The 27,584-nt window shown below is 43.2% G+C and overlaps 2 protein-coding genes across 3 annotated transcripts in view; both read right to left on the bottom strand.

Moving 5' to 3' along the window:
* Positions 1-17,613: 17,613 nt before the first annotated feature.
* Positions 17,614-20,939, bottom strand: edn1 (endothelin 1). The gene is made up of 5 exons (XM_071901394.2): positions 20,705-20,939; positions 20,272-20,422; positions 19,769-19,918; positions 19,386-19,490; positions 17,614-18,704 (listed from the first exon to the last, which is right to left on the bottom strand). Exons 1-5 carry the CDS (start codon positions 20,763-20,765, stop codon positions 18,566-18,568), a joined length of 606 nt encoding a protein of 201 aa, XP_071757495.1. The 5' UTR covers positions 20,766-20,939; the 3' UTR covers positions 17,614-18,565.
* A 3,001-nt stretch (positions 20,940-23,940) lies between these two features.
* Positions 23,941-27,584, bottom strand: part of hivep1 (HIVEP zinc finger 1) — a 45,133-nt gene continuing 41,489 nt past the window's right edge. For both annotated transcript variants that reach the window (XM_071901390.2, XM_071901391.2), the window contains 3 exons: positions 27,327-27,428; positions 26,002-26,534; positions 23,941-25,696 (listed from right to left, as the gene is read on the bottom strand). In XM_071901390.2, the coding sequence (XP_071757491.2) occupies positions 24,572-25,696; positions 26,002-26,534; positions 27,327-27,428 (1,760 nt within the window). In that variant the 3' untranslated portion in view covers positions 23,941-24,571. The remainder of the gene's footprint in view (positions 25,697-26,001; positions 26,535-27,326; positions 27,429-27,584) is intronic.

Below are 27,584 nucleotides of genomic sequence, written 5' to 3'. Positions count from 1 at the left end.
AATCTTCCCTGAGGGGACTTTGGCGCCCTTGATATCATGCAAGTCTCCCTGCGACTCTTAGTCATGTCATTCTTCGGCTCTGCTTCACCTGCATTCTCTCTGTCTCCCAGCGTATCTGCGTGCTAAACGTTAAGCCGGAGTTAGCGAGCAGAAAGACTTGTGCAACAGACTCGTACGCTCGACACTGGGGCGTGCCAGATGCCACCTTTGAAGTGGATTCCTAAAGTATGGAAAATAGCTCGGTCATTAACTCCACCTGCTACGCTGAAAACATTCCAGAGGAGCATTTGGGAGCGAAACTGAAACATAAAACATTCAAACTGCTTAAAAAGTGGAGTGACACAGTTATGCAAGACGATCTTTGCCACGTTTTTCAGCTGATTTCACTCTACCTGAACACAGCGGTTCATGGAAAGTTTGCAGCACTCAGACAGAACTCAGAGGAGGTCGCTGGCCCGTAACAGTCGAGCGAACAAACGAACTCATCAGCGTTGAGATGATGCTGAGACAGGCAGCAGGCTGAGGAAGGAGATGCTGTTTCACTGTGTGGTGGTGAATGAATGATGCCAGGTGCCATCTGTACTGAGCAGACCCCACAAGCTGCACTGGGTCTAGTTAAGAGGTGTTTCCTCTCGTTTCTGTCCTCACATTCAATCGGTTCCAGTCCGCAGACCAGGAATCACCAAGGGTCCTGTTGTTGAATTCCATCTCCTCTTCTTCCTCCTCCTCCTGTTTCTCTTCCTCCTGCTCTTTCACCCTTTCTCTCTGATCAGAAATGGAGCTCGATTAAACCGAGGTAGATTGTAGTCCTGCCTCGGTCAAATAATAAGTCTCTCTTGTCTCCATCTTGTACATAATGCAGCAGCTGAGATACTTACTGGAACAAAAACACAAGATCACATCACCCTGATTTTAGCATCGTTACATTGGCTGCCTGTTAGTTGCAGAATTTGCATTTAAAGGATAATTCTGTTTTTGTTTTTTTTAGGTTTGTCTTGGTTTTAAAGATTGTCAAGGTTGGCTCTGTCACATTATTCCTGCTGGTGTCTGCAAACAGTCAGTCAACAGTGAATTTGGAGATATCAGGGCTCATTTTCCTCCCTTCAGAGGAAGCCATTTGCTGCCATTCATTCTTCTACAGAATGAAAAACAACTTCCACAGACTTGAAAATAGCCCAGGCTAGGTAATCCATCACAGTAAACATGACGCCTTAATTTGGTTTTGTCAAAGTTTCTGTTTAATCGTTATTTCATTGAGTCCAAGTTGAGTGTTTTCATGTCAATCACCTGACACCCACAGGAAGAAATGGAAGTCTCTGTCAGACCATAATCAATCTCAAAACATGTCACCTTACAAACTTCATTGTCACTGTCTGTGTTTGACACCGTAAAGTTTGTATTTTAAAAATGTCGAAAAACAAGTAAATCTATGCTACATTCAGCATGCATTGCAAAATGATTGTGGGAAATGTAAACTAGACGTAGACAGAAATAAATGGGCTATAACTCAAAGTGACACCGGTATTCTCCTTGAAGATTTTACTGCTCACATCTAAAGCACAGATGGGTCTGGCACCAAGCTACATCTCAGACCTTTTAACCTCATATGAGCCAGATTGTAGCCTAAGGTCCTCAGGCAGGTTCCTATTGGCTGTTCCAAAATCTAGATTAAAAACAAGAGGTGATCAGGCCGCTGCCATCAGGGCTCCTCGACTTTGAAACAACCTAAACCTGTATCATCATTTGAATCACTTCTTAAAACTCATTTTTATACGCTTGCTTTTACCTAATGACCTTCTGCTATTGCTTTTATGAGTCCTGCCTTGCTTTTATATCTCCTTTTGCTGTTGATTTTAAGTGTTTTTTTTTATCCTTTGTAAAGTGCTTTGCAGCTCTGTTTTGAAACAAATAAAGATTTATATTATATAATTATTATTAAATAAGTCCTTTACAAGGGGAGTAGATGTTAGAAGCTGAGGGTCGTCAGTCATCCCGACTCCCTCTGGGCATCGCTGGTGCCTCCAACCTCTTTCACCCTAAACCTCCTTAAACCTCCCTCGCCCCCCTCAGCTCTTCTACCCCCTCATCCCGCTGAACCCGTCGTCAGCAGCAGGATTACCCCAGTAAGAAGCTGTCTGTCGACGCCTGTGGCCTGTGGCAGCACGGTAATGGAGCAGTTAAGAGTGTTTTGAGGTGTGTATCTGTCAGGCAGCGCGGGGTGCTGCAGGCTCACAGCTTTGGGATTAGCGTGACAGAGGAGCGAAGGGGCTGTTTCCTCATATTTGAGTTGACTGGTCGACCTCATTGTTGGAGACGTACACCAGCCGTTCGTCTTTCTGATCCCCTCAGCAACAGAAGGAATATTTCAGGATATAACTATAAAGTTTATTACGTGTGTGTGTGTGTATAGCAGTTGTTTCTGCAGTGTCTTTGATGGCCTTAATCAGCCCACCAGGGGCCTGAACTCTGTGACCTTAAGGCCCAGCTTTGATCCACGGTGTTGTTGCCCGGGGTCTCCGAGGGACGGCTCAGGAATTAGGAGAGAGTCAGGGTCACACCACAAACCGACTAGGGAAACCAGCGCCTTGCCAAAATATTTCACGCTTAGCCAGGCTTTGCCGAAGCTCATTAACCACGTAACGCAAGGGAGGAGGGCGAGCTGCCGGTGATACCGCCATCAAACCGAGATGAAGAATGTGGATAACGGTGTTTTTAAGGATCTGCCTGCATAGAAATTAAAAATAACAAATGTCCAAATGGAGTCATCTGGAGTTATAAGCTCTTCAGCAGGTGTTAACGGGGATTAGGATGCACTGACGTTTACTGTCGGGTGAAAACCTCGTATCTCTAAAATGACAAAGTTGACCCAAAGTTCAATCCAAAGTCGGTTCTTAAACACTCAACTTTGTTCTGGCTGTACAGTTTATTTAGCTATATATTTATACCTATTTATACTCCCTGTGCAGTATTCCCTATACCTGTATATATTCCTGCCTCTTATTATTATTTCTCTACTACTGATTTCCATAGCTTCCCATCAGTGCAACTAGTCAGGTTGCAACAGAGAACCATGTGCATGCTGTATAGATAAGAGTTGTATTTCTATTTTTAGTTTTTCATGTAGTACTTATACTTGTATATTACTTCTTTATATACCACATCATTAAGAGACCTATTCCCTAATTTCTACTTTTATTTTTTTATATGCTTCTTTTATAATTTTGTATTGTTTTATGTTTAATGTGACCTACAGGAGCAAACCTTATAAATAAATAAATAAATAAAACTGATTCTAATTGTGATTCTATTCAGGGACTCAGAAAAACAGCCTTGTTTTTATCTTGATCACAGTGCAGTTTGGAGTTTATCCAGTGGGTTTTGAGAGGGTTTCATAAGACCAATGGTGGGAGAATTTTCCCCTAAACCACAGAGGAGCATGTAATCCTTCAACTGAAGTTAAAACATTAGTTATATATAATGTATTATATAATATACAATAAGTTACAAGGTTTTCACATGATGACAACGATATGAAAAATCCTCTGCGCTGCCAGCTGTTACAGCTGACATCAAGGCAGCTCTACTGTTGTCTTTGTATGGATGTCTGTTCAGTAAAAACTACCTGGTATCTAATAAACAAAGTATATCAACAGTGAGGTTAGCAACAGAAATCATTTATCACCACTGGCAGGTGAACTTTCTTAAGCCCGACATCAGCCTGCTATTCACCAAGTCAAACGAGTCGGAAGATGAGCGAAGCTGAGCTCGATTAATCAACTTTATGGAATCAATTAAACATACGTAGAGTCATTTGTATAGAAAGACAAGTGTGTTACCCCCTGCATCTGTTGTGATTTTGCAGTGTGGAAGCATGACAGAAAGACTGGATCATTGTGGTAAACAGCATGATTGATTGGACAGTCTGCTGCTTTTCTCAGAAAACCAGTTTTGTTTACAAGTTTTGCATGCATGCAGAATTCAGGATAACGGCTCATATCACTATCATCGCCTTTAGAATAAACTATCTATATCTTTGTGTCCCACTTACCAATATTGGTCTATTCAGAATATTACAATGGATACTGAGCTTACATAGACCACAAAAAACTGCAGTACATGCCAACTGTCCTGCAAAATATTGGTGGATCCCAGGTATCTTGTGTATTTTTCTTGTAATGAGGGTAAGACCTCACCCTGGTTGTTATAAATGAGTAATACTTTTATTGACATGCTCCAGTTCAAAAGCTGATTGACAGGACACTGCTGTGCTCTCACCATAGCTAAGGAGGAAATCCAGTCCAGGCAATTAGACAATCAAGTTCTTGGAAAGTATTGCTTTGTTAAAATCACAGCACACCATGCCCACTATAAATAGGTGTATTATGATATTTAGCAAAGGTTTAAATTGCCACAAGCCTGCTGCTGGCCTGTGTTTCCGTAGTTTGACATGATAATCTGTGAGCCCAGTTCACTTGATTTTCCCTCTACCCCATGCTGGCACTTAACACTATAACCTTTCCAGTCAAGTTTTTTCTTCTCTTTCTCACTCCGTTCCCCTCTTTCTTTCAGCCTTTTGTCCCTGACTGTTGTCTCCACCGTCCTTTCAGTCAAAATGTGCTCATTTCAGGTTCAGCGACTAACAAGCGGAGGGGATCAAATACAATGGTGTGAGGCTGAGAAACTCGGTTCAACTCGGTTCCTGTGGAGAGAATGCCGGTGCTTTGCCTATTTGTAAAAGACGACAAATGGAGGAAAACATTTTCATTAATGGAAAAAGTGTTGAATGTAATGAGTAAGGATAATGCTGACAAATAGATATGTAAACAACAGTCATCAACACAGGGCTAGACAATAAAAGATCTTGGAAAATGGATTAATGTGATGAAAAGTCTCTTAGTTTAACATTTATCAAAAAGGTGATAGATACCTTTGTACAATGTTAGCAATTGTGCAAGAGTCCCTCGTGTGTTTATCCTATTTCAATCTCATATTCGAACTGCAGGAAATTAGTCCTCGAATGTATGTGTTACAACCAGATTAGTATATTGCAGCATAAAACTCTTGTGTCTCTCAACCAGCTAGTTACCAGACCGTCTCTTGTACCTACTGATGGCAGAAAAGAAAAATTAGGTTCCTCTTTGCGATGCAGCCAAAAAGCACAAAGCATGCTAGTAAAACGTGGGACTTTATACCTTGGCCACATCTGTAGCTGTTTGTGTACAGAACGAGCGGTGTGGAGAGGTGGAGGTGCTCAAGCTCTTCCACTCAACCACCGGTCTTCCTCCGCGCCCCAAACTGTCACATCATCACTTGTCTTTCATTTCGCGCCGCTCCTAAAACAACACGAGTCACTCAGGTGAGGCGAGACACCGGGTTGCTGCGGCATTCCTCAGCCGAGTCGCTTTTGAAAACTTTTTGATGTTTTGATTCTGGAGAAATTGCTCCCCATCTACAAAAGGACATTCGATTTTTTTTTTTTTTTTCTGGTCACTAAACGCCTCGTTAAGAATAACAAACAAGCTGCCAAGATAAATCATGCCATGTTTTTCCCCCCCAGGTCTAAATCCTGCCATTTCATCATGCTGCTGTCGTCCTTGCGGTGCGGTTCCTGAGGCAGATAAATGGTCAAAAGACTAAGGTGGGGGGAGAAAAGCAGTCTGTCCTCAGGCCTCACTCGCAGTGCAGATAACCACTTTGCATCCTCTCGTCTGTACTTTTTGGCAAGTGAGCATGAAAGGGAAATTTACATTGATTTGTCCGGATGTCTGCATTGCAGCGAGCAGAACGTTGATACGAGGTGTTTAACTAAGGAGATAAAAGAGCCGGGCCGGGCCGCAGACGGCGGACCCGAGAACATAACAGGACTGAATGGGAGCAAAGTGTTGAGACAGGATACACTCAGCTAAACAAATACGACCAGCGCATTGATAAATGTATCACAGAGCCACTATCACTTCCACTCACGCTGAGGGACAACACAACCTCGTTACCCTTTTACAGTCTTGGAATTCCAGCCTCAAATGGTGTCACATTCTTGAGAGCAAAAACTTGATGCAAATGTTTGAAATGCTGCATGCTTTTATAATGTTCAAAAAATATTGTATTGTAAGGTTCGTGTTCTATTAAAATGGTGTTTTTTGTAAAACAATTGGCCATTGGACAGCTACTGAAATTCAGCTCTCAAAAATATGATGATTTTTTTAAATATATTGCCTGATTTTGACCTAAATAAGAAGAGCTGCGGTGAGTGAGGATATTTGGTATGCTGTGCCAACATACAGTCTCCCACGTAGACACAACATAAATGAAATCCAGGCGGACCATAATTAGAATATTACCAATATATGACATTATATTAACAAGATTTTGGTTTAGTGTTGCCTGAGCTCAGCAGAAACATGACAGCTGTGTCCCCTGGACATACTATACCTGCACCAGTCTTCAAAGAGAAGCTGATTGAAGTGTTATATAGTGGCCACTATAGAAAAGCACAATGTTAGATCAACCTTTGCTTGCCCATATATTGCTCCCCTTGTCTGGGAAAACACCTTTGAAGACACTGTTTATAGCGCTGTAAAAGCAGAGGAGAGACGATGTATAACAAGGGAGGCGACTGATAAGATCAGACTTATCACATTCATCAAACTACAGTGGAAATACTTGGCATGCCTTACTGTTGTGAACAAAGGATGCTTCCAGTTCACTTTCCATTCAGGTCTGATTAGAGGTATGATGGAGTATGAAGTTTTCCTCTGCAACTCGGCTTTAGCTGGTTTCTCTGCTTGATGGTGGTCTCCTGCTTGTCCCAGATTTCCACGTCTCTGTGGGGTGAGGGTGTGGTGACCTGTGGGGTCTGAAAGCTGGGTGCCGGGGGTCAGGGGAAACCACACGGGCCTTTACTCTGTTCTGGAAAGACAAAGGCAATTATACAACCCTGTTAGGAGCCTATAGGGCGCAGCAGAGAAGCACAGGGGAACCAGGGAAAATGAGAGAGAAATGGGACTAAGGGAAAAGATGGTGAGAAAACAGTGGCTTGATGCTCAGTCTCCTTGTGAGTTAGTTGTAAAGTCTTTATCGCTGAATGAGGTTTAATAGCAAAGCAACACAGTTAAAATTGCCATTTCGAAGACAAAGTCAGAGACATCAGTATCCTAATAAAATGTTCTGAACAGCCAAGTAGGGCAGATGATCTGGTAAAATGTGGTACAGAGCAGCATAATTCACAACCAGCTAGACAAGTTTTTTAGCCTTTTTATGAGAGGTGTTTGTGCACAGTGCATCATCAATTAGCACACTGTTGGGTGGGGCAAAATGATTTTCATTATACATTGAACATTTTAAATGGCTGCATATGTGTGCAAGAAAAAGCACCATGATATAAAGGGAAATATTGGTAGGCGTTTGTCTTACAGTGCATCACTGGCATGATAAGCATAAAACTGCAGATAGACATAGCTTAATACTACAAGATTTGACATAGTTTTTGGACTGTTTTTAGTAGATGTCTCATTGAGAGGTAAATATGACGAGTGTTAGTCATCAGCTGAGCTACAAGTTGATTTGTCATACACCGGTGCACAGTGACAGACAGGAGGACAAAGACCAGCCATGGTTGTTGTTAGCGCTGTTATCGTTAAATAAACTCTCTGACACCGAGCCAAATAACCTGCTCATGTTCAGTCACACAAACTGAACAAAAACAATCACAGTGAAATCTGTAAACATTTTTTCTTCAGGTTATATTCTTTTTAGGTAGGATTAAGAAGTTAATTTGCCTCTGAGTAGAATTTCCCCACTATTTTAATTTTATACTGCATAATTTCACAGCAGTACACTTATGTCAGACTTGATTTGAAGTAGACTGTATCATGTACAGTATACACTCACAGCAACAAATTAAATATTATGGAACATGCTGCTCAGTGTTTACAAGCTGCTGAGTAGCAACAATTTTATTTTAAATGGTCATCAAAAGGAGCAGTGTTTTGGTACAATATGTTATGTCAGACAATTACTGCAGCGCACAGTGCTTTTCCAATATTTTGTTTTATTACAACACCCAAACATTTGGTAATGTATCTCTATTTTCATTCCAGACCAAAAAATAAACTCTCCGAGTGATAACTGAGTCTAATTCCTTATCTGCTGTCATTGGCGTCCCGAAGATAATATACTGTAGCATTTGGGGTCACAGCTGCACCTGCAAATTGCAGGTGGTCCCGTATCTGGCAGCTGCGCCTCACCAATCTACATACAGTAAGATTGCAGTGTGGTTCACCCTTAGTCGAGACACCGGTCCTTTATCAGAACGTGACTTAGTCCTATAAATATTTCCACAAAACTCGATATGTGGCCTTTGAACATCCTTGATAGTTTTTAAAGGGCACCGGTGGCACAGTTGCTGCCCTCGTGTCCGTTCCCAGTCCTCGTCCACCGTATTTCTCTGCGACTTGTGAAGGCTGAGCGAATGGAGGCCATTCAAAGCGGGAGAGGATTAGGATGACCCTGTTGTTCCCCGGCCCCTCCCTCTCTGCCCTGAGGCGTGTCCCCATAGGGAAGGTCATCAAGGCCTGAATGGCGTCCCAAATAGCCCTCATAAAGGCATGATGGGTTCAGGACCCCCCGGGGGGATCAGGTAGTGTGTCAGAGAGGCCTACAGACGAGGCTGAGCTCGCCCTGAGAGGAGGGTGCTTTGTGTACGGCGCTCTGCCCTTCAATCAGTCAGACCCAAAGACAAACAGGAGGTCATGCCATCGTTTTCTGGTCAATTTCACAGCCAAAACCAAAAGCAACAGAGGGAAGACTTACCACAGAGCTGTGCCTTAGTTCATCTGTGCTTTGTTTCTTAGGATTGAGTAATTTGGTTATATAGGTAGAGCAAGCAGTATCTCCCACCTTCAAATGTTTTAATGTGGTCTAAGAAGTGATTTAGTGTTAAATTAAAAGGTAAACTATGGCCTCCAGTTGGTGATCATCATAAGGCACGACAGCCACCAATATCACAAATCATTTATACTTTAAGAAAAGCATTAATTCATGTTTTTTCCCCCCACTTAAACGACCCTATTCTTATATAATTTATGTCAGCTTGATACTAGTTACTGTCATGTCTACTAAGACGTTTTGGTCCTAAACACTTATGTCAGGCTATAAAGGTGAGTAAACTCTGTTCTTGCAAATTAAAAGGTGGGTAAACTGGTTGTATTGATGAGAGTATGTGGAACTTACACACACCGAAAGAAAGTTCATAAGATGCTGATCACTGGCACAAAAATCTCACACGACAGAAGAAAAAAGCATCTAGTTCTGGCATCCAGGTCTAGTTGAAGAATACGGCCCCCAAATGAAACAACCCCACTTGAATTCAGTAGTAGTAGTAGTAGCATTAGTCGCAATAGTAGTAGTAATAGCAGCAATAATAGTAATTGTCGTACTTGTAGTAGTAGTAGTAGTAGTAGTAGTAGTAGTAGTAGTAGTAGTAGTAGTTGTAAATGTAGTGGGAGGAGCATTAGAAGTATTAGTGGTAGTAGTACCAATAGTAGAAATAGTAGTAGAAGTAGCAGTAGTAGTAGTATTTGTATTAGCAGTAATAGTAGTAGCAAAAGTAGTAGAAATAGAAGTAGTAGTACTAGTCGAAATACCAGTAGTAGCAATAGTAGAAAGAGTAGAAGCAGTAGCAATAGTAGAAATAGTAGTAGTAGTACTAGTCGAAATACCAGTAATAGTAGAAAGTAATAGTAGGAGCAATAGTAGAAAGAGTAGAAATAGTAGTAGTGGTAGCAGTAATAGTAGTTGCAGAAGCAGTAGTCATGTTAGTAGTATTATCATTATTGTTATTGTTACAGCATCGTACTCTACTGTTAGATATACAGTGCAGACATAAATTGATGTACAGCATCAGAAATGATTCTGCTATTTTGGGTTGTGCCGATCCTCGGTGTTGTTTGGGTTAGGAGTGACAGAGAGTGAGTTGGTGGTCAGCTGACTCGCTCAGTGTTGACAGAGATAGAGTTTTGTTTGGGGACGACTCCCTCAACATGCTGCAGGTGCACACTATCTTGTTTTGGTTCAGGGAGATAGCACCAAAGCAGTGTGGCAGAGAGGATACTCTGCAGCGACAGAGCCAAGCGACGCTATCGGAGCCGAGGAACCGCACATGGGCTGTAGCTGGCTTGATTATAGCTGAGAGTTGGACGTGACGGAGTGATAGCAGAACGTGTAAACATCTCTCATTTGGTGTCTGTCGGCTTATTCGTCAGTGTGTGATTTGTCTGTCTGTGAGTGTGCTATGCAGTGTCAAGTGGGGCCGAGGTGGAGACTGACAACTGGTTTGGGAAATGGGATATAGTGTTGAAGCAAATATGTCTGGAATGTGTTACATCTCATTTGGAAAGAAATACCATTACTCAGGTAGATAGATGAATAGATGGAGAGAGAGAGAGAGAGAGAACAGGCCATCTTTCATAAGAAAAGCAAATGTAGGTTATCAGTTAACGGTTACGGTAATGATTCATATTATCAGTATTGAAATGACCCCTTGGCCTTGCAGATAATTTTCAAGGATGTTAACCAGACTATGGACATCACCTACATCTACAGCATGTACGGGCGTTTAGTTTAGCTAAATGGGTTCATGGTTGTGGGTCATGTCATATATGTAATGTAGGAATGTTGTTTGAAAGTAATTCCCATAAACAAGTTGTGGTGTGATTGAGTACTGACCCAAACAGGTTAAACTATGAAGTCATCATTTTGAGGTATTATTAGTTTTCCATGAGATGTTTGTGTGTGTGGTGTGAATATATGTGTGTGAGTTGGGATTAGCCATTCCTTTCTAGGATAGAGGGTCTGTTCCACACAAACATCCAGGTTCATAACAAGGCTATAAGCGTTAAATGTTCACACGACTAGCCATCTTGCTGATGTATACTTTGCATATAGTACAGAAAGCGTGTATATCTGCACACATATATTGGTATGAATGTGCTTGTGTGCTTGTGTATGACCAATGAGACACAGGGTCATAAGTCCTCCAATGTACGGAACATAGTGTAAATGAAATTGGCAGATAGATGTCCTGCTTTTTTTTCTTCTTCCTGTATTGTTTTACGTGCTTGTCTTTTTCTTGTAGCACTTTGGGATTTGCTCTTAATGAAAAGTGCATTATAAATGAAAAGCACCATTAATAATGTTTTATTGATCCCCACAGCATCATTCCCTTTTCTTTTTTGTGCCAGGGATGCAGGCTCAGCATCCCTAGAGCTGGTAGGGCACTTCAGCATGATGGAGGCTTGAACCTGGATCCTCCAGCTGTAGGGCGGGTTCCCTATTCTCTACGCCTCTGTGCTGCTGTAAGAAATTATTAGAAGGAAGAAAGAAGTTATAGATGTCTTATGAATCCCCTCCAAATATTCTAGACTCTTTACCCATATTGATCTGTTTTAGGCTCGCAAGCAACAGCACTCTCACTCTACATCACATCACCTTGGAAACAATCAGATTTCCACAGGTTGTGCATGAGCCGTGGCCTTGTCAATAAGGGCTCACCTATAGGCGCCCCAACTCTTTCCTGTGAATGCACTTTGCACAGACCTGTTGGCCTGCACTTCTCCTCACTTCAAAGAGTTTGGGTGTCAACATCCCGGTTGCATCAACATTGTACCGGTGCACACATGTCAACAGTCTGCTCGTTCCTGTGAGATCCCGTATTTTTAGAAGCCATTCTACAGCAGATCCCGTATTGTTGCAGCTCCCATGTTTCCTTGCCTCAGCATGGGATTAAAAGTATGACCTTCCCCTGAACTACATCGATCCAAATTAACACATCAAAGAAATTAGACTCTTTTAGCTTGCAACCGCTGCACTAGCCAGCTTTTTTATTCTATTAATTCTGCACTAGCTAGTGAACTTATTCTATTAATTCTGCTTCAAACATCACAACAAACCTCTGACAATATAATACGCTGGAATGATGACGTTTTGGTTCTTGTTGTAACAAAGATTTCTGGCTCTTTAACACAACATTAATTATGGGCATAAGTGCGTCAACGTTTTATTAATCTGATTGGCCCGAGATTATCAGTCAAATACTGCTTGATGATAATGTTTTTCTTTAGGCAGTGTCAACAGTGAGGTTGAAAAAATATATCCACAAATATTAAGAATACTGTCAGTGCCTAGCAGAATCGGTGGCATTTGTTATCGAGGATTTGTGGATCCAACCGCAAATTGTTTCGCTGACAATGGCAGGGCATGCTGGATTCCAAGCCCCGACATGAACAATCATCTTGGCATGACCATAGACAATGAAAGGCTGTACTAAAGAGGATGATGATGGAGTATAAAAAGACCTGACACAATGCGTCTAACCCAGAAGTTTATCACTTGGCAGCCGTCCTGTCAAAACAACAACCCAGGGTTCTTAGCGCCGCTGTCCCAGCCCAGGTTGGCTGTCGCTGGCAGCATGATGGAGGAGGCTCTGAACGTGTGCCCAGTTCATGCCCTTATTAACAGACTGATTTATGCATATTTTAGGTCACTGAGCCTTGTAAGCAGCGTGAGGCTGTTGTTAAAACAAGGATGCTACTGTATTTGAAGTTGCGTTCCAAAACGCTAACCAGTTTATGGCTGTTGTCGGGTGAAAACCTAGTAACTCCAACTTTGGTGATTTTCACTTCAACTGAAGGATTTCATGCTCCTCTATGCGTTGAGAAGATTCTACAACCTCTTGGGTTCATGAAACCCTTTGAAAACACATTGGATATTGTCAGAAATGTACTGCCACCAAGCTGAAAACAAGGCTGCCAATATTCCTCAAATAATTTTGAATACAGAAGTCTCAAGGATAACTGATAACTTTGATAGTAACCCATACTTTGCTTTCGTGCCATAAATAATTTTTTAGTGAGTAGGCATTTTTTATTAGGGTATTTCTTTTTTTTCCAAACCGAAGTGACATAATGGTGTCAATCGTTGATGAAATAACTGTTGTGCAGGGATTGCAACACACTCTATTATGAAGCAGAAGTACTGTCCTGCTCAATATACACTGTGAACAATTACTTTATTTAACCTTTATGAGGCGGTCTGAGAGAATGGAACTATGAATATCAGAATGAATAGTTAAACACTGAACAGGAGAGGCAGAGAGAAAGAGAGAGCGAGAGAGAATGAAAGATCAAGAGCTTAATCTCCACCTGCCTAGCAATGTAAACAAACATGGTGACGAAGGAGAGCAACGCCAACAGTAACACAGAAACTCTTACCACCAAGTGTTGCCATGCGTTGTGTGGTAAATGAGTCTCACCCACTTCCCTATGTATTTTTCTTTGGAATTATCTTTGGAAACCCAATTCAGATCTATTGGCTTGCAATGTTGGCTCAGTGCAGTGTTGGCTCATATAGTGAAGTGTTTGTCCTAGGTCCAATATCTCAACACTCAATATTGACAAATATGGCAGTAAGACAATATGGGTCAAGATCTACAAGGGAATGCAATGAAAGGTCTGTCAGGAGCATGTGTTCATCATGTTATTGCAATAAGATATGTTTACTAACTTTGCACCAGTTTAATTCTATATCAAATTAGATGTTCAGGGAAAAACATACTTCACCTCTGAAGACAGTGGGCCTGACACTAACTCTGTTTTATGGTGTGAACTCCCAGATCCAAAAATACGACTACCTGCAGCTAATTCCTCAGTTTGCGGCGTTCGCTGAGAGAAAAATGTATCTCTGGATAGCAGGCCCTCAGGCTTTTCCTTGTCAGACACTGATGAACTCTGGAGAGGGTGAATTAGTCCATCTGGAATGCTCCGAGAGTAACACCTGTTAACCGCTAAAACAAAAATGCAAATCATTACTTTCAGTGCCAAATACATGCACGCTTTGCAAAGCATTTATCACTGTATACCTTGTATGTACAGTATATATTTATCATCTTCTGTGACTTAGATTGAATCGGTATCGGTCAACTATTTTAAACTGTACCGAACTCCTGAAGCATAGTGTATAATTCCAAGCATTCTGAACATTCCCTCCCAATGTGCATCTGAGCGATGGATGACAGGCCCCCCCACTCTCTTTGATTTGAAGCTACAGTAAAGTTAAATAAAGTCATGGAAGCCCATAAGCACAGCCGCAGACACAACCTCGACTCAGTCTCACATTCATGTCTGTCAGCGAAGAATTTTTACAAAATATTCAGGGGATATTCCCATAATACTTTTCGGCATTTGTTGTGTTCCTGAGTCTGATTGAGATGACTGCCGGCAGAGAGTAGCTGGGCTGGGTGGTGCTGAGAACAGGATTACAGGCAGACAGCGTGCTGAGAGATACTTGCACAGATTCCCATAATCAAGTCTCTCTCTGCGAAGTGTGTCATCCCCCCCACCCCCACCCACCCCCCCCCCCCCCCCCCGGCCCAGATGTGAGTGCAAATCAAATGCACCCAGAGAGATGCATCGCTCCGGGCTGAAGTTGCCCCCATTCTGACTTTCTCTTGCCTCTTGACAGATCTTGGGGTTCGGGAGGAATGGAGGGAGGGACACCGAGACTATGAGGGCAACATCACCCCCGCCTCCCCTACTCTCCATTGAACTTCCCTGCAAGGTTTTTCATGGTGCTCAGTTGTCCAGATGACTCCTGGTTACCTTTCCAGCCAAATCCTTAGATTGCCTCAGCCAACCAAGTGAGTTGGAAAAACAGGGCGTGCGGAGGTAGCGCAGGGCGTTGGTCAGACGTCAGAGGCCTCGGCCAGTCCGCCCCTCCCAGCCGTTTTTTTGCACAGAGTCCCATTGTTCGGCTCCTGAGCTCGAGAATTCCTGTCGAGTCGAGGAGATTCCTTGCTGTGTAATGGGCTATTATGTTAGCACTGGGTCTATTCAATAGACTAATGAGTTACGCCAAAAGCTAATGTCTCATGGGAGTTCCTTGCATAAAGCTGCATAGCTCAGAGGGTGAGTGCCATTGTGCTGGGGCCCCGGGCCCGTCTGCATGCTGTTAACCTCTTCAGGGCCCAGGTACAGGGACAAATCTCCTTTTAGCAACGCTTCTGCACGATTAAAGACCTAATATGTCATGACTGACTCATGCCGTAGAGGGCATGTAATGATTTTGAAGATAACACAGACTAATTGGGCCAGTTGAAAGAAACAAACACAGCAGACGTCATTTTGATAAAGGTAATCTGATAACAGGTTATGGAGTCTATGTGTGTTTAAATGACTGTAGTGAAGTGGTTGTTCACAGGAAGTGTAGTTGGATAACATTAACAATAGAGTAAAACATGTTGTGGATCACTTCATCGCATGTGTCATATCGACCATAAACCCCAGAGAATCATATATGGAGAAAAGGGCTTTGAGGGAGCCAATTCTAAATGGAAACCATCATCTGTGGTACCGTCCATGTCTCACCTTCTCTCATTATGTAACATGCTGTGAACAAATAACTTGCTGTATCAAACTTCACTTCAGTTCCTTGTCAATTTGATAACATTTTTCTCTACAGAGCCAAGAGACTAGATATCAGATATATATCAAAGATCTATATCTGATAGATGTCAGCAGATCTCCTTTCATCCACAGTAAGTTTGTCTAGGTCTGTCCTGATGGCTCAACAGGCTACAGAGCATATCTTATATCTTATACTGGACCTGTGGCACGGGTTCAACTCCAGCTCAACACCTTCGTCTCCACTTTCTCGCCTATCTTTCCAGTTTCTTCTAGTCTGTATGCTATCTACTGGAGCAGACATGTCTTAAAATTGAAAAAAAAAAAAAAAAAAAAAAAAAAAAAAGTAGGTCTGTCTGGAAAATATTAGACCAGTATTGTTATTGGACTCTACACACAGCAGGACACGAGAGTATTCCTTAGAATAAGCCAGAGGCACAAAATTCTCCATGGATTTGTTTGCTAAATGGGCTGGTTAGATAAGACTTTTCAACCAATTTACATTGGATTGTTCTCTGCTGCCAGTTCAAGCAGGTCTCTGATGAGTGATGGGAGCAAGTTTGAGACGCACAAATGTTTGAACTGAGTACAAGTACATCTTGTATAACATTCATCATGTGCAAAACTGAGATTTAAAAGGGGACAGATCTGACACATCGAAGCAAAGCGCTCACAGAGCCTTAATCTGTGCAAAAGATGTGCCTGAGGTGGTAAAAATAATTTTGAAGTTACAGTTAAAATAGCCTGGCGCAGGAGGTAAACCCCACCCTGCTCTCTCTTGGCTGCAATACCATGAAAACAATGTTTTCTGCAGTAGTGCAATGAGGAGCCATCTTCTGCTATGTACTGCAGTGAATCATCTTGATGCCTGATAATCAGAGGGTTGCCAGACAATGTCCCTCAGTTGATAAACAGGTCAGTTTAGATTAACTATTTAATGTCTCATGTACATTAAAAATGTTTTTTATGCACAGGGGACAAACAAGATCCTCATACCTAAAGGAATGTACAGCTTTACTGATTGAAGGTTTAGTCTGAATTCCTAAACTGTCCATCAGACTGTAATCAGGCTCCTTGGGTAAGTGTTAATTAGGGAGTCATGAGAAAAAGGGTAGCAAATTGGAGGATAATAGCGACTGAATGAAAGGAGATGAAATTAGAGATATCTGCAGAAGCGCCAGGAGGTTGTGGTGCATTGTGGGGGAAAAACACTGACGCACAAAGGCCCTGGAGGCATGGTAAAGGGTGATTAAGGGACACCAGCCGAAAATAATGGTCTTTTATCTCCAATAATCCTCCGAGGGGAGAGGAGAGGTGGGTCTCTAAAGGACAAGGCAGGTAGTTAAGAGAATAACCTAAGAGTGACTCAGGATTCATTGGGACCGGCAGGCATGAGGATTCTGCTGATTCACTTGTAAGCAAAAGTTGGAGAAGCTCAGGTTGGAGGGGACCGACTGGCAGATTATTGATATCCAAAGGTATTTACAAAAAAAAAAAAAAAAAAAGATCATTGCAGGTCTGAAAAGAAACATTGTGCTGGATGCTCCTTTGAAATCCAAAACACCTAGGCTGAAAGAAACTTTAAATCCACTTTGAGCTGCTTTAGAAATTGCAGTGTATACATTGGTTTGGCACAGAGATGAAAGGCGGGGTTAGTGGGTTTTTATTGCACTTTGCCTTGTTGGCCTCCACATCAACACTTTCTAGTCATCACATCTGGCTCCGTCTCTCTCTGTATCTCTCTCACGCAACTTTCTCTTTCTCTCTTACTCTTTCTCTCCTGCTCTTTCTCTTATGACCTACTTCAAATCCTCCAACACTGTGAACTTGAAAGACTGCTTCTGTTTTTTTTACATGTATGATTTATGAAACTCATTTTTCACAGATGACTTATCTGTGGTGCACCTATGTGTTGACTGGTAGTGAAGATTAGAGCTTTTTCATGTTGATTATTCCTGGTGTTGTGGTTTCTCTATTACACTACTCCCAAGATAATTATCCTCCACTTAAGTTGGTGAAACATTGCTTTTCTAAGGTTAGTGCCCTATTTCAGCTCCAAAGATATGATCCACTGCATATGAAATATTACAGAGCAAATGAAACAATAAGGATGAAGGAGTTTATCAAGTGTATTAAATAAGTGTAACAATTTATTTCTCAAAGTTTTGCCAGAATCTGGCATTTCGGTGACAGCACATTTCATTGAAATGACAAACCCAAACATATGATTGGACCAATATGGCCAGTAAAGTACAATGCGGAACAGGAATAAATAAATCCAAGCACATGCTTGCAACAATGTACATACGATATTTAGTGAAATATTAAATTATGATACAACATGTAGAGAAGTCTGCGATAACAGATGCAATCAACATCAGCAAGAAAAACTCCCAAGACCTATTGCATATTGACCTGTGTGCTGACATGGAACGGCCTGTTATGTAAATGCAGTAACTGGTTTCAGTCAATGACAAAACAGCTCTTGTACAACAATGACATGAGACACATAGTAACTTCTATATAGGCCTAACAATCTCTTAACAATGCAACTGTGCGGGGGAGAATAATGCTATTTTGAAATAGTTAAGAACTGCTTCTTCCATGTATGGCAGTGATTCATTTTCTGTAATAGAAGAATTTGTGTTATTATTCGATTCTCCCTGTGAAGACAGTGTTGTGAAATTCCTCTTGATGGTCTTTTGAGTACAGTGATTGGCCCAGAGAGACTTTCATGTGACCACGATGCCTGAAAAGATCACTGAACGTCCTTGATTTTAGTAGACCAGGGTCACGTCCTCTCCGTTCTTCTTATCTCTCCTCACCTGAAGTCTCTGGATTGTCTCTGACCTCGTTCATCTCTCTGCTGAAGTGCAACCAAGTCCAGTGGTAAATGCACTATATGCAAAACCAACAGACACTTCATAACACCGCAGCCACTAAGCCAACATGGAGGAAGGCTGCTGGCCTTAATGTCGGCTGTCCAATGCCTTTCTCGGGGGGCCGCTGCACACGGCACATCCCTAACGGCAGATGGATGGGAGAGAGGTTCCACGGCTATGAAATCCCTTTCCTCTATGTCTTGACAAGGCGCGGAGGTTATCTTGTCTTCTTTAGGAGGCTGTGCTCTCGCCCTCCCAGGCTCTCGCCCTGTGGCGCTGTCTCACCCTCCACTTCTCCAGCAGCAGGCGGGTTTTCAGCGCTGCCCTGAGCGCTAGAGGCGACACCGGTTCCCCGCCGCTGTTCCTCATCCTGTAGACAGAGACAAAAAGGGAGGCTGGTCAGCATCGGGACGTCCAAACCATCGATCTCTCAGGTTATGTAAAAGGTAAACGTATAGCTGGGGGGGGGGGGGGGGGTTCAGGCTGTCAATCACTCACACTCGAACCGCAAAGTATGCTATATGTCATGCACAACACAGTTTTCAGTGGGTACAGCAGATTGAAGTTTATGTTTCCATTTATTAATGTGTCAGAAAGTGCAGACACGCGGCGCCGCAAACTGTGAGTGGGTTTCACTTTGAAACATGATGGTACATGAGTGGAGCTGTGCCAGAGAGGGGCTCTATTACCCACATCACTTTTGACAGTTAAGGGAGAGTGATACAATTTACTTTTGGGAAATTCCGTAAAATCTCAGAGGTTTACCATGTCTCAGAAAGGAATACAACACTTCTCATTATAATATATAGGGAATTCATTGCTTGAGGGGTGGTAATCTGGAAATATCTGCTTCTGAGATGCCTTCTCAACACGTGGTATCTGTGTTTATCTCGCAGGCTCACTGGTTTTACGCACGTAGAAATTATGCGCCCAGAGATGTTTTGTCCCACAAAAGACCTCTGTGTTGCGTGAGGTTATAATTACCGTGTCCATTTATTTTGCAAATAGACTTGTGGTATTCGTCTTCTTCAGTCTGAGCGGGTTGTCTTACCTTTTAATCCTGCCCGCCTTGGCTGCCAGCTTGTGTTTGCACTGTGTCTCGGCACAACCATCGCCCTCGGCAGAGAGGATCACCTTGTCTGGCGATGTCTTGTATCTGTGAGCAGAAGTGCACAAGACGTGATGAGGACGGAGTCATGTTTCAATTATTCATCCCGTGGTTTCGAAACATTTAGAGGCATTTAAGCAACAAAACGTGTTTCCACATGTGGTGGGAACATAGAGTCAGAAGAGAGCACGGTATCTAGTATCAGTACAATAGATGCTAGGCTACTAAACGTATTGTTATTGCCCGATGGCATGCGTCTCTCTGGATGTAAGTGCTCATCGGACAAGTTGGAACTATGATACAATGAAATATTACATAATGTGTACCTGGGGTGGTTTTCCAGCGAACAGAAGTTCGTGCAGGCGCTGTCATTTTCACTGAGGCACTTGCAGCGCGGTCCCCTGTTGGTTGCCATGGAGTCCGCGACCGCGCGCCTTGTCCTGGGAGCGTTCCCCAGTCCGTACGAGACCACGCGCCTGGATGAAACAGGAACAGTTTGAGTCAGAAACTATAAGCAGAGCCATCATTTTATGTGTAAGAAGTGTTGGACGTGTCACTCACAAAGTTATGTATTAGGCTACTCGTTACTCATTTTAAAAGAAGGCGAATTTTTGAATAATTCAACTTCCATCTGGTATTTAGAAACGGTGATAACAAAAGTAACCACTTTTTGATAGGCAAAAAACATTATCACCGAAATCAAAATAGTAGCCTAATTCCCTAGCGACTAGTCTACGCGTTACTGGAGAAAGTTGCATTACTGTAACGACTCGTTATTCGGGAAAGTAACACCACATTATCAAACTTATAAGCAGTAAATGAGACTTACTCAGGTGTGTTGACCCAAATGATATCCAGGTGGCAGAAGTAGACACACTCTTTGTCCAGGAAAGTAGCGCAGGAGCATCGCTTGGTCCTCACATGGCGCCCAGGGGTGTCAGCGGAGGCGGTGGGTGTCTCGCCAGCAGGAGCTGATAGGACTGTAATTTAAATCATCGTCAAAATAGAGTCCTTAAGCCTTTATATATGAAGTAGGTCTAGGTATTTGGGCATGAATCAAAGTGTCAATCATCTAAAGGTATGAAAAATATTTTGCTCTGTAGGTACTCAGCAGCGTGTACAGGTAAGATTCAGGTGTTAAATTGTTTAATGGAACTCAATTATGAAAGAGTAATACACGTTGTTGTGTTGTATTACGGCAATTAAAATAAATCTCATATTATAAAATAGCTTCACAGCTGAAATACCTCGCCAGAACTTACCTGTGTGCAGAATCCCAGAGTACATCACTGATAACATGGAAAACAAAATGTGTAAATCCATTTTATTTGGTTGTAGATTTAAAAATTTCCGGCTCCTTTTAAACAAAAATCTTGTTGACGAAAATGAATAATCCTTAAAAGAATTGAAGAATCCAGCGGGAAACTCGCTCCAGAAAAGCGATGCTTCAGTGAGCGTCCTCAGAGATCCACGCAGGAGCGCAGAGGCATCAGTCAGGAGTCTCTCTGACAGTGTGGCCCCACATGTGCAGCCCTTTGACTTTATACAAGTGCTTCCCACCTCCCCTCCTCCTTCTGCAGCCCCGTGTTCAACAGTTTTGTCCTTTGGCTTATTCCCAGACAATGCTGTTTGTTAATAGTCGCTGATAAGCAGCCGTGCAGGTCAAGATAAGGACTTTGAAATTCCTCGGTTCCGAGTTAAGGGATGGGGGAGACGCCGGGTGGCTGTGACCTGTGCCAAACTCCTATTGGACTATCCTGGACGGGGAGTTGCACTTATAAAACAGCAGATGGCAGTCAAACGACAACTTTTACAATTCAATCTCCTGTTTTATGGTGAACCCTTCATAAAAAATATACTACTGGGGCATTTAGAAGTCATGCAATTCATTTGATACAGTTAAGTTTGTTGTAAAAATAGATATCAAGTCTCATATATTTGAGTTTAAACTTTGAGAGCCAGTCCACTCAATATAAGTTGGACTGCTTCACACAAAGTGGTCGCCTGGTAGTGGGGATTTCTCAATTTGCATGAACTTGACCGGGGAAGTGAATTAGTAAAGTTCAGACTGTAACGCATCTCATTCTCAACCTCTAAAAATAATAATGCTTTATAGGGTTAAAACTTAAGCTGGACACTACACCCAACATTGCATAACAAGTACAAACATCTTTATCTGTAATCCTTTTTGGGCATGGTAGCTCTGTAGGGCTGTAGGGCAGCAGTTAATCAAGGAGCATTTGATGAAGTGTGTCTTAATTAATAAATCATCAACTCTGCCTGAACGCTGAATGTGTATTTCAGTAGTGATATAGTCTACTATCTATTGCCTTGACTGTGTCTCCTTGCACTGCATATGAGGCCCTGCTGCCCTTGTGCCTTGTGCTTTGCAACTGGTGAATGAAGTACGACTAATCAGTAAGTCTGATTAATGAAAGTACAAACAGTTTTCCAAAATGACTGCTAATCTAATAAAGGCCTCTTCCTTCACCGCCAGGTCGTGGAAAGCTAGAGGTACATTGTGTCGCTAAAGCATGCATTCAGAGACATTGTGCTGTAGGCAAAGGTTGGAAAGGGTGGAAAATGTACTTTGTGTGTGTGTGTGTGTGTGTGTGTCGGCGTGCACACACATGTGTATGCATGTTTAAAGTGGAAAAATCTTTGGTAAAGCATCCTGACATGGTTCTGCGGTCCCTAATCAGAGGCTGGTGTTAAGAGTTTCCACTGGCCAGGGGAACAGCTTGTGCTACTGGCAGGAAGAGCTTATTTGGCCTCTCTCCATTCAGGCCAGCAGCAACCCAGCAGTGCAGCATTAGAACCAGCTTCATCTTCACGAGATCAATCTTGGACACCTGAGTTGAGAACAGACAGCTTGCTGTGATGTTACGGTGGTGCTGTGTTGCGTACGGTGTCGCCCGAGCAAAGATTTTGCAGGGAAGAGTTTTTTTTCGCTGACCCCACTGTGTGTGTCAGTGTGTCTGGTGTTTTGGTGGGTCCTTCACTTCATCAGCCTGCTCTTGTCTGCTCAGCAGTGGCAGCTGTAGACCTCTAGGTGTCTCTGTTAGCTCACCATAGCCTCCCCTGCAGGTTTCAGCCCTGAGGCGGCGGGGGGTGGGGGGGGAGACGCTGCTGTACTGTAGATGGATGAGTCACCCCTCTGAATGGTGGAACGAGGAGGTTTTCACTGTAAGCCTCTTGAGATGAGAGCGAAGTTTCCCTCATTGAGGGCAGATTGCTATGTTTGGCCCCCGGTCCTCTGAGAGCTCTCTATCATGACTTTTTCATTAAGTATAAGATAAAAAAAGGGACAAATAAAATCTCTTGGTCAAGTGCCACTATTCATTTGATCGACAAATTGTGATTTTTTAATGAAGTGCATTATTGTGATGCTGAGAGGATCATGAGGACGTCCCCCGAGGATTTGCATGAATAGAAATTATCTTTGTTATACAGTGTCACTGTTTACAGTATGCGGGAAGTTGAGCGAGATTGGATCTTTTTTCGTATGCTGCATGAAATTTGCACACTGATCGAAAGATAAATATGACGTACTGTAAATGCAGAGACTGTCAACTATTCAGAGAGAGTGGGAGATGAACTGTTTTTGACTTGCATACTAGTCCTAGTTACTGAGACAATCACAGAGTCAGCCATTTAGTAGGCTAGCATATTTTAAGAGAGAGTCCATCCCACAGCTGAAATCCCAATGGGATTCACTCTTATGCAAGAAGCTTCATTTTGGGCTTGGCAGAGCATCTCAGAGGAAGATGTCAAGAATCCAGTGGTGTTAATGGGTCAGACCCCATGCAGTTACTGCATATAAATAGGCAATCAAACATTAACGTTAAATATTTCAGATGTACTTGAGTGTAATTTGAAGAGTGCTATTCCAAAATGGCACATATACATTTTGAAAACAAAAAATCACAACCGAATGTTAATCATTCACTATCTACACTATAGCACATCCAGTCTGTAAAATGTTCTTTTTCTGTCGACCTAGAGCTTAAGTTACCTACTAGCTATTAAAAAATACCAGATTTTTTTTTTTGCCATCAATCACATTGTCAGAGAAGATGTCACTTATTTCAAATCTCATTTGGGAATGAAACTCTTTGTTTCTCTGAATACTATCTCAGCTGAAATTGGTGAGACTGGCTTCAGCAATTCTAATATGTTTTGATATGGAAAAATATGTCAAATGTTAACTACAATGTCAAATATGACCAACAGCTGACCGTCTGTACTCTTGCTTCATATTCATCAGTTGACCATGAATGTGAATTTCATGAGGACACATCAAACAGAATCAGTTTGACATGACTGTCCCACTTTTGCCACTGACTGCACATACAGTAGATGTATTTATTAGATTTTATTTGACTGTAAATATTAACAATATTTTCTAACTGTCTACAATGCAAAGTAAAAGAGTGTGAATGAATACCTGTCCTCTTTGGCATGTTGTCTGGTGAAAATATGTCTCCAGTGTTAGAAAAACAAAATACATTGACACCGCTTGAATGTTTGTAAACAAATTTTTACTGATACAGTTAATAATATTGATACCGCAATGTAAAGCTACCATAATGCACATACCTATGGACTTATGAGTCGTAATGGGCACTAGATGGAATATAATAAATAGTTGAACACAACATCTGTACACAGAAACATTGCCCCAAAATCCATAGAAATGTACATATACCAGTACAACATTTATTTTTTTCCATAAATTTACGAATGACAAATTCTCCAAAATAAAACTGATATCCTCCATTGTCATCTCTCCTTCTACTTTCATTTTTTGAAATAAACACAAGCAACTACTGAATTTATAAGGAATTATGTACAGGTTCCTAAACAAGAAACTCCAAAAAGGCACAATTGTCTATACAACATGTACAAAAAAGAAATTGTCTGGAGCTGACAAAAAAGTAAAAATAAAATGATTGGTCATCATTATAATCATAATCATCATATGATTGCACGTACAATATGAATGTCAGTATCTGTGCTTTGAAAGGCGATTTGCAAAGAAACAAACCCCTGAAGAAGTGTTTTCAGTCTTACAAAGTGACAAGCATTACAAAAAGAGAACAAAGAAGAACTTTCCCATTGGGGCTTTTTCAGGTGGCGATGACCAGTCTGTCTTCGTCATCACTGGATGCCTCATTATAGTCATCAGTTACCTTCTGCCAGGAGGACACTGGCAGTGGCCTTGGAGGTGCAGGATTGCTGGCGCCCCCAACTGGTGTCTGTTTAGCATTGTCTGCTCCGCTCTCAGGAGCTGGTGATGGATGCTGCTGTGGGGATTTACCCCTCTCCTCCTTCTCCACAGTCTGTGTGAGCTCTGCTCTGCTCCCACTCCTCGGGCTAGGCCTGCTGGCTGAGGTCACTTCTGGAGGGCTGCTGACCATCAGAGGGATGGGTGGTGAAGCAGACATGCAGCTCCATGAAGGACCAAGCCCATGTTCAGTTTGAGATGGCTGGGCTCCCAGAGCTTCTGGGCTGCCCTGCCTCTCGGAGGGCATAGCGAGAGGACTGAGGGTGGAGAGGGGGCTGAGGGAGGGGATGAGGGCAGGTAGGGCGATGTTGACTATCTGCAGGCCAGGGATATGTGTCTGGGGGCCAGTGCTGCTTTGGGAGGTGGGGCTGGCAGCTAAAACCTGCAGCCCCAGGGTGGCATTGAGGGTGAGCCCTTGCTGGGGCAGCAGCTGGGTAGATGCCAGGCCTGTGTTGGTCAGCCCCATTAGGTTGAGTGTCTCCAAACCCACAGGCTGTAGAGTCTGAGCCTGCAGGCCGGTGACCTGCCCGAGGGGGAAGCAGGGCACGACGCTACTGATGGGTTCCTGCACCACAAGGGGCTGGGCATGAGAGCCCTCCGGCTGGGGTGAAGTGTGGGGAGCCGGCAACGGGCTGGTGTTCCTGTGGATGACGCTCACTGCTGGGATGGTGAGCTGGACAGGGCCAGCTTGGATTGGTACAAAGGTGGAGTAAGCTGCCAGGCCAGCGGGCACCAGCTGGATCCCCCCGACTGGGACCATGCTGTAGGGGGAGCGAGAAGGCTGCTGGGAGTGCAGGGGCAGGTGGCTGAACAGGTGTGTCCGGGTCCCTGCTCCTGGTGCTTGGGATAGGCCCTGTGGGGGAAAGTGCATGGGACCTTGGGAAGCATAGGAGGAGGTTTGAGTGCTGCGGTCCACTGGTACACCTGACTCGCTTGTCGGCACGATGGGAGGGGCAGACGAGCCATCCTGTGAGAAGAGAGAGAGAAATGGGATCTCCAATCACATTTTTCTTGACTTAATTATGGTAAAATCCTAGTGATAAGATATGAAGAGGATGAGAGGTGCTACGCTATTTGAACAAAGCCTCCAAGCCAAGAAAAATGGCAAATCAGCGTTAAGAAGACTATTCACCTTTTAAAGAACATTCACAGGAGCTTTGTGGAAGTGCCTCACATGCGGGATTCAAGGTAAGGGTATGGATAGGAAAGAAAGCGTAGGGAGACAGACAGGGAGGGGTGGAGAGAGACACAATGAGAATACATGGGTCTCACCTGGCCGAGCTTGGAGCCCTTGCCCGGCACTGGGGGACTAGGGGGCACATCAAAGTCAGGGTAGTCGATGGACATCTGCCTGCATGGTGACACAGGGCTCATCATGTGCACTGACTCTGTGTCTGAGGTGTAGGAATCTGAGATGGGGGCAATGGGCGGAGGAGAGTTAGGGAGGGGGCCTGGGCTGGAGCAGGACCCAGAGATGGACATCTGCTTGCACAGGGACACGGGGCTCATCATGGGGACAGATTCTGAGTCCGAGGTGTGGTAGTCAGAAGCTGGAGGCTGGGACTGGGGGAGGGGAGCTGAGCTGATGGACATCTGGGCTAGGAGGGCACTAGGAGGGACCTCAGCCTGGTTGGAGGGGATGTGTTGGGGGCTGGCAGAGACAGAGGGGTTGGTGGACAGGCCCGACTCTGCCTGGCTGTCCTCCTCTTCCTCCTCGTTGTCATCGTTCTCCTCATCGTCAGGGCCCTCAGAGTCATCGCCATCTGAATCTGGACGGTCAGCGCTGCTCACCTGGCTGCGGTCGCCTGCAGTTGAGAGAAAACGTAAGAAGGAAGTCTTGTTATTCTACAGAGCATATTAGTCACCACAGCTGATGCATAAAAGATAAGCTATTAGGCAGCATTTAAACCATTTTCATTCATTAAAAATCCAACATTCTCATCTAGGTTTCTCTCACACAATGAGAAAATCTACCACTGAAAAATACCATTCGATGGTGTGTTGTACTGCTGCAGTAGTGGTGTTTCACACCCTAGACCACCATAAGCCCCTGAGCTCCATCACAGGCAGAGGAGGAAAAACAAATATGCTCTTAGAGACTGGGACCATAGAATGCTTTCAGGCAGCTTCTCTTTTTTTCTAAAATTAGACGCAGCAATTTCCTCTTTCTAAACGCTGTGCATGCCGCCCACATGCGCTCTGAGTTAACAGGGGAAGAAGCTGCATTTAGAATTTCTAATTAGACCATGGCACAGCTATTGATCGGCATAGCTACAGAGCACAAGCAGGGACAATCCGTATTTCATATCTCTAGTCATTATCAGGAGAGCTATTTAAAGAAGGGCAATCCTGTTGTTTGAATACATATGAAAATAGGGTAAACAAGACCTTGCTGTATTCACCCAATAAAACACATGTAACAATGTACTGGCAATAAACCCTTGAACTAACAGAAAAGGTGTTTATTCATGTTTGCTTAGTTTAATGCTTAAGATCCCATGCAAATTTTCTCTATATTAGCAAGATATAGCTTCAAAGCACACAATGTCCCCTGTGTATTTCCCTCTAGGTCAAGGCTGAGAAGTGAAACACTGTACCAGAGTCCTCTGCATCCTGATCCTCAATGAGACCCTCAGGCACTCCCATCTCCATGCATTTCTTACTGTGGGCCTTGGATTTCATGTGCTTGGTCAGATTTCCTGCAAGAAGAGAGGCAACAAGGTCTTATGGGTGGGTGGAGCTTGAACAATAGCACAGAAGGAGTTTATGTAAGAGAATGCTGTCTTTGGGCAGGCTGTATGTAAAGGGTGAGTAACTGATAAAGACATTTTTAAAGGAACGTGGGTTGCTCTGAC

Source organism: Centroberyx gerrardi, chromosome 19 (genome assembly GCF_048128805.1).
Source record: "Centroberyx gerrardi isolate f3 chromosome 19, fCenGer3.hap1.cur.20231027, whole genome shotgun sequence".
In the NCBI taxonomy this organism is placed as follows: domain Eukaryota; kingdom Metazoa; phylum Chordata; class Actinopteri; order Beryciformes; family Berycidae; genus Centroberyx; species Centroberyx gerrardi.
Note: the sequence above shows the minus strand (reverse complement) of the source record. Positions and strands in the feature narration are given on the sequence as shown.

Coding starts and splice junctions, on each gene's coding strand:
- edn1 (XM_071901394.2), bottom strand. CDS start 20,765: ATGGATTTACACATTTTGTTTTCCATGTTATCAGTGATGTACTCTGGG. Junction 19,491..19,768: donor TCGCTGGAAAACCACCCCAG/GTACACATTATG, acceptor TTCTGCTCACAG/ATACAAGACATCGCCAGACA. Junction 18,705..19,385: donor AAGGCGGGCAGGATTAAAAG/GTAAGACAACCC, acceptor CTCTGTCTACAG/GATGAGGAACAGCGGCGGGG.